Raw genomic sequence first — 7,623 nt, forward strand, 5'->3', positions numbered from 1 at the left:
AAGAAAACAGGGAAATTCTCCTCAACATTGACCTTTGCAATGATTTTTTGGGTCTGACACCCAAAGCATAGCTGTACCCCAAAAGTAAAAATAACAGGTTGGAGTACATCCAACAAAAAAGGGTTTTTCTAAACATCAAAGGAAATAATAAAATAAAAGATAATCTACAGAAGGGAGAAAATACTTGCAAACCATGTATTTGATAGGGGACTCATATCTAAAACATATAAGGAACTCACCAAAATCAATAAACAAACAAACAAACAAACAAAATAACATGACTGAAAAATGAGCAAAAGAATCTGAATAGATATTTTCCCAAAGAAGACATACAAATAGAAGACATACAAAAAGAAGTATATGAAAAAGTGTTAAATATTCACTAATCATCAAAGAAATGCAAATCAAAACCATGAGACATCTCCTATCTGTTAGAATGGCTATTATCAAAAAGACAAGGGATAACATGTTGATGAAGTATGGAGAAAGGGGTACTCTTGTACATTGTTGATGAGAATGTAGACAACCATTATGGAAAACAGTATGGAAGTTCTTCAAAAAGTTAAAAATAGAACTACCATATATGATCCAGAAATCCCACTTTTGGGCATATATCTAAAGTAAAGAAACCAGTATTTTGTACTCCTATGTTCATTGCAACATTATTCACAATAGCCAAGATAAAAAAAAGTCTCTCAACACATAAATGGATAAAGAGAAGGATGCACACACCACACACACACACACACACACACACACACGATAGAATTTTATTCAGCCATATAAAAGGAAATCTCATATATGACAAAATGGATGGACATGAAGGATATTATGCTGAGTGAAATAAGTCAGACACAGAAAGACAAATACTTCTAAAAAGAAGCCAAACTCATAGAAACAAAATAGTACAGTAATTCAGGGGTTGAAGGGTGGGAGAAATAGGGCAAAGTCAATTAAAGCGTTCAAACTTTTATTTCCTTTTTGGTGCCAGGTTTTCACACATGCTAAGCACATGCTTTACCACTGTGCTAGACTATTCAACCCTGGGTCCAACTTTCAGTTATAACATGAACAAGTCTGGGGATCTAATGTACGGCATATAATAAGTGTGAGCATTGATGGGTACGTCAAAAAAATTGGATCACTAGAATAAGGCTTAGCTTTGCCTGAAGAATTTAGTGAATACTTTAGAAAAGAGGCATCATTTTAGCTTTTGGCTATTTTGGAAAATGTACAGGTGTTTTCTGCCTGTGTTTTAGTTAGAAATATTCCAGGAAATTGGAATATGAAATGTGTGGGGGATGAATTATACATATGCTTACATTTTTGACAATCATTATCAGCATTCAAATCCCTGAAGAACAAGGAGATCATTTCTTTTGTCTTGGATATGCAGCAGTGTAGCTTAGCCCTGTCTCTGCACATAGTACTGTGTTTACTGTTTTGTAAGTTGCAGATAGAGTTGAATATGTTATGGTTTGGATCTGGAATGTCTCCCAAAAGCTCTTGTGTTGAAGACCTGGTCCTGGATGTAGTAACGCATAGAGGTGGGGTTTTTAGGAAATGATTGAATCATGAGGGTTCTAACTTCATCAGTGTATTAATCCATTTGAATGGAACTGGAAGGTGGTACGAAGTATAAACAGATGAAACATGGGTGGAGTATGTCATTGGGGGCATGCCCTTGGGGACTATATCTTGTCCCTGGCCTCTTCTCCTCTCTCTGCTTCTTGCCTGCCATGAGATAAACAGCTTTCCTCTGCCTCACCTCAGGCCCAAAGTACTGGAGCCAGCTGAACATGGACTGAATCTCTGAAACTGAGCCAAAAGAAGCCTTCCCTCCTTTAAGTTGTTTATGTTAGGTATTTTGGTCAGAGTGATGAAAAACTAACACACATGGGTTATAGCTCACTCTTCATTTAATTAACATATACTAAGAACCTACTGTGTATCAGTAATGTTGTCAAGAAAACGAGTTATAGTCTCTGACTTCAGAAGCTTGGTTGAATTAGGGAATCAGGCAAGTAGACAGGACACTGTAGTATAGTGTGGTGAGTGCTTTAATAGGTGTATGGCCATAGGAAAATAACCGCATACCGGAGGGCACCTGCTCCCATTTGAGGTATGACACAAAGTCCTCCAGTTCTGAGAAGGCTTCAAAAAAGTGACTTCTGAATGTAGATTTGAATGAGGTGTTGACTTCAAAGAAGGTAAATATTATAGTACAGGAAATGTGCACAAAATTATGAGATACTAAGTTTCCTATGAAGGATGGTAGCAAATGGTAAAAAGAGGTTGAAAGTAGCTGGGGTGAGGCGATAGAGGGCCTTTGTATTATGAAAATTCTGGATTTTATCTAGTGAAGGTGATGCTTAGTCATTGAAATACTGATTAAGACCAGTAAGGCAAGTGGTAAACCATTAGTGGGTTGTCAAATCAATTTAATGAATTGGGAGCAGCATTTTAAAAAAGGGAACTAGAAAAAAAATGAGAAAATATTAGTGTAGTTATTTATAAAGGTAAATATTTTGAGAAGCACATGCAATTGTATCATTTATATATATATTTGTAATTATTGTGTTCTGATGTAAAATGTTTTTTGGTCTGTGAGTCATAGTAAAACTTTTTCTGAAAACACTGAAGGTTCAGTGGTATACAAGTTGATGTATCAGATTCCTTTTGCTAGCAATTAACAGAAAATCAACAGAAACCCTGCACTTAAATGGCAACAATCACTAAAGATTGTTTAAATATAACTAGGATTCCAGTTTGGGGATTTTTTTTCATTTTCTTTCTTTTTTTGGTAGGGGGGGATGGAACTTAGGGCCTTGCACATGCTAGGCAAATGCTCAACCACTGAGTTACATTCCCAGCTTCTTTTAGTTTTTGCCATTCTCAGTGTCATCTTTAGCCTAATTCTAGTTCCTCCAATGGCACTCTTGAGTAACATGCCAAAGTATTCTCCCAGCAGAATAGAGCCTTGATTTTCACTGACTCAAATTTTAATTAAGATCTGTTCATTCTGAACCCATCAACAGCAAGGGATGGAAGTATATGACTGCTTTAGACAAATTTGGGGTGGCTGTTTAGGACCAATCATTGTAGGACACTAATGCAATGTGATTTTGGTATATTACAGAAACAGTATAGACAGATCTAGTGTTTTGTTTTTGGTACCAGGGATTGAACCCAAGGGTACCTAAGCACTGAGCCACATCCAGCCCTTTTTATTTTTTAAGACAGGGTCTCACTAAGTTTCTTAGGGCCTCACTAAGTTGCTGAGGCTTGCTTTGAAGTTGGGATCCTCCTGCATCAGTCTCCCAAGTTGCTTTAATTACAGGTATGTGCCACTCTGCCCAGTTGAGGCATCTAGTTTGACAAAGTAACAAAACTTAGGTTTGGGGAGGGGATAGTCAGAGGAACCACCCAAAATTCTGTGTATAGGTTAAGTAGGTAAAAGTTGGTGTGGTCTCTAGATGGTAAGTATTGCATGAACATCAAGAGTTGGATACAAGGTAACAACCAAAGTGAGGACTTCTATGCTTCTGTAGCATAAAATTAGAAGGGATATACCTGGAGTATTGAGCAGATGCCTGGTCATGGCGTATAGTCATAGTAAGGAATCAGGACTCTGATCTGTAGGAAATGAGCCATTAGTGAGCACCAGGGAATTAAGATGATCAGGTTTTCATTGCAAAAGTTGCAGTGTGAAATGAATCAAGTTATTGTGGCAATCCAGGATAGGTATGTCTGAGATTTCTGAAGGGTAACTGCATATTTGAAAAATGACTTACTTCCTCTGAAGACAGATGTAAGAATAGTCCCTTTTCTAATTGTAAATAATGGATTTGCTCTATTACCTGTTAAGGTTAATTTGTCTTTTGGGTAGTTGTAGGGCATTACTTTGTTACCTTATTGTAAAGAATGGGAGTACAAGACAAAGAACCTCTAAAAGTGGTGAGGGAATTCAGTTATTCTGGGCCTCTCTTGGGTTTGGAATTTATTAAAGCAGTACCTAGAACACATTCTACTGACCAAGGTAATTTAGAGGCCAGATTAGTAAAAACTGATACTGTATTTTCCCGGAGTTATCCTTGAGCAATGTTATAGGACTTGTGTACTCTTCTTTGGGCCAAAATGTTAAAAGAGGTACAGTATCCCTTTAAAGCCACTGTGGCAGTAGCCCTCTAGACTGTGAGCTACTTATTAGCAAAGATTGTTTCTTCTCATTTTATATTACTAGGATCTATTCCAGGGCTTGACTTAGAGCGGACATTTGATAAATATATCTCTAGTACTTAAAATGCTGTTGGGCATTGGCATATGCTTAATAAGTACTCATGGAACTGTTGAGAGCCCCAGAGATATATTTCTGGGAGCTAAGAGGAAAACTGTGGGAGTCCAGTGACAAATCACCAATGTAGTTTTTTTTAAATTCTTCATATTCTTAATTATTTTCTAAATCACACACAGACAGATGACAATATAAACTCAGAAAGATATAAACATAGAAGATATAGTTTTAAAGGAAGTGCTTTCTAGGTGTCAGGGATAACTCTGAGATACCTAGTTGGGTCAATGATCATGCTAAGACAGAAAGAGGGAAAAAATTTGGGGGAGAAATATTCGAACTGCAGTTTTATTTGAAAAATGTTTTGCAGGTCTATTAAGGGCACTCAAAAGATAAGAGCTTTTGGCACTACTGTGAAGGACAAACAGAGTAGTGAGAAAGAGATGGAAAGCTCTGTTGGGTAGTTGTGACAAAATAGGAGTAGAACAGTACTGTGCCTGAAGCTTACGTCTAGTTGCTAAGCCAGTGACCCCTGCAACCTTATGTATACCATCTCAGACCTAATGGAGGGGTTCAGTGGGCCAAATATACCCTGAAGCTACAGCCTAAAATAAAATCTCTTTTTCCCACTCTACTAGGGATACTGTAACTATCAGGCCCTGTTATCAATCGTTCAGGCCAAGGGTGATAGCTTTTCAAGGCTCTCTACCAATCTAGTCCAGTCTGAATCTAAGGCGGTGGCAGGCTGCTGGGCTATGCCTGACTTCACAGTAAATAGCGGACAAAATAAAGAAGTCCCTGTTTCTCACATATCCTGGCCATTCTGAAACCGGATTTCCCATCTCTGAGTTCTCACAGAGGCCCAGTTTTGACAACAATGAAAACTTCCAGGAAATTCCCAGCAGGTTTAACGTTCTAATGATTCTCTCACTTAAATCTTCTCCTTTACCCCTTCCTACATCAAGAGGAAGGAGCTTATACTGATCTTCAACATTCTCTGTTGGATGTCTCTACCCCTTTTGTCAGGGTGGTACGATGTTGGCATTCTTTTAGGTCCTTCTCCAAAACCCATTTAAGGGGGCTGGGGATATGGATCAAGTGGTTGCGTGCTCGCCTGGCATGCGTGCGGCCCAGGTTTGATCCTCAGCACCACATACAAACAAAGATGTTGTGTCTGCTGAAAACTAAAAAATAAATATTAAAATTCTCTCTCTCTCTTTAAAACAAAGAAACAAAAACCCAAAACCTATTTAGTGTTGAGGAGAAAACATGAGGGTATTGTGTGACCTGGCCTTGAAAAGTTCCCCTAAAAGTTCCTATGGTACTAGTTTTTTTTTTTTTTTTTTAAGAAGTTTTACTTGTAGATGCTCATTCTACCTCATCCATCAGGAAGCAAACTTTCTCCGAGAAATCTGAAGTAGGTGAGGTGTGCGTAGGAAGGAGTGGGTTTGGTCCCTGTGCTAGATGTTGAAACACAATCATCTCAGGAATCCAGCTTGGAATTACATGTCCCCATCTAAATTAGTATTAAGAAAAACAAAACTGTACCAACCAACTACAATCCAGAAACATTATCCATGATTTATTATCCTAGATGATTGACCATTTTGATAGTTATTATTTTCTAGAAATCCTAGGGAAAGACAAAAAGATCAATTTACATATATTCATGTAAAGAATTTTATATACTGTGCAAAGAGAGGGCCATATGGCTCTCCAGAAGGTTCTGGGCCCCATTAAGACTGCCCATTTTACAATTCTAGTTTCAGTTCTTCTCAGACATTAAAAGAGCTCCAAAGGCCTGTGATCACAGGCACTGAAAAGAGTCACAGACCTTCCTGCTCCAGTTAGATCCTTGGTGTCTGAGCTGTGTGGGAGCTACTGAGGCTTGCTTCCTGGTTCTGGTGGAGGTCCTGCCGCAGACCCTGCAGCAACTGGTTTAGGAGTGTAAGATTGCTGTCTCTGCGAGGCAAAGGCAGGGGTGGGAGGCAGTTTCCTTTATATTCGATCACTGCCATCTTGGCCCGATCCTGTTGACTGCTGTTTGGGATCCGCAGCATTCTTGTGTAGCCCCCATTCTGATCTTGGAACCGAGGGGCCAGTACTTGAAACAGCTTTGGAATCAAGTCCTTTTCCTAGAGAGAGTGAGTTTACCCAAAGACAGCAAAGTCAGGCATAACTGTAGAGACATTTAACTTTTCTACTATTCCTAAAGGTGCGGGCTAAATCTACGCACATAGATCTTCTCCACTCTCTGATCTAGTAAAGTCAGTTTTAAACCAGTTGTGCAGATGCACATATGCATGAAGTTCAGCTAACTTAAACACGGTTCTAAATTTAATTCACGTAACACTGTCCCATAAGTGACTGACTTAAACTTACACACACCCGGTCTTCCTTCCTGCAGTGATCCCTCCCCCACGGTGAGCAGAGTGAGAACTGGGCTGCCGATCAAGTGCACTCACCGTGAGCCAGAAGTCAGCCATGCGCATAGCTCGTTCGTTGGTATCTCCCAGCTTTCCATAGTCGATGAGCTGTGAGGACAAAACATCATGCATCCAACCCGAGCAAGAAATGAGGGGCCCATCTTATTCTTCTCAAGCCGGACCTCGATCCATTTACTCCACTGACAAAGCAACTAATTGAAGCCGCTCTTAAATCCACAGCTCTCACCCATTTGAGGCGAGGAAGGACTGAGCTCGGCTCAGAGTACTAGGGGATCAGAGTTTGGGAAGGAGTTGCCGGGGGTGGGGGTGGGATCCCACTCCCTTCCCAAACCCACTAGGACCTCTTCCCCTCGGGCCAGAACGCGCGGCGAACGGCGCTCCCGTGCCTCACCTTCTCAGCGTAGCCCCTCATCTCGTCCACACGCGCCCATGACGCCTCGATTCGTTCGTGTCGCACTAGTCCCGTGAGCAAGTTCCGCAAAAGGTGGATGCGGGACTCTGGGCCGAGGCCCAGGCGGCGAAATACGCGGCCATGGGAGATAGCGGCCGATACAGACAGCCGCATTTTCACCCTTCTCCCCGCCCCTTGGAGGCCGGAACTGGTAACTCCCAAGGCGAAAGCAGGAGGAGGCAATTTCAGGCTACGCATGCGCTGTGGGTCGGAGCGTGGTGGAAGTGTTTGCGCATGAGTATCAGCGCCTGCCTCGTTGGCAGTGTGAAGAGGGCGGAGAAGGAGAAGGGGTGGGAACCTTTTCCGGACGGGATGAGCTGGGCGGGTTTCTGGCGCAGCTAGCGCTTCATAGAGGGCCAGGGAGCCAGCGCCCCCTAGCGAGGCTATTAGTCCATTGGGTCTCCCGAGCTGCGTCAGCCTCCTGGAGACGTTCC

The 7,623-nt window shown here is 41.3% G+C and overlaps 1 protein-coding gene across 1 annotated transcript; it reads right to left on the bottom strand.

Moving 5' to 3' along the window:
• Window positions 1-5,847: 5,847 nt before the first annotated feature.
• MRPL17 (mitochondrial ribosomal protein L17) lies at window positions 5,848-7,334 on the bottom strand. The gene is made up of 3 exons (XM_081280572.1): window positions 7,130-7,334; window positions 6,757-6,825; window positions 5,848-6,426 (listed from the first exon to the last, which is right to left on the bottom strand). The coding sequence occupies exons 1-3, from the start codon at window positions 7,301-7,303 to the stop codon at window positions 6,139-6,141; spliced, it is 531 nt and encodes a 176-aa protein (XP_081136698.1). The 5' UTR covers window positions 7,304-7,334; the 3' UTR covers window positions 5,848-6,138.
• Window positions 7,335-7,623: the final 289 nt, after the last annotated feature.

This window comes from Spermophilus citellus (genome assembly GCF_964194105.1).
Source record: "Spermophilus citellus genome assembly, chromosome: 2".
NCBI classification, from domain to species: Eukaryota; Metazoa; Chordata; class Mammalia; order Rodentia; family Sciuridae; genus Spermophilus; species Spermophilus citellus.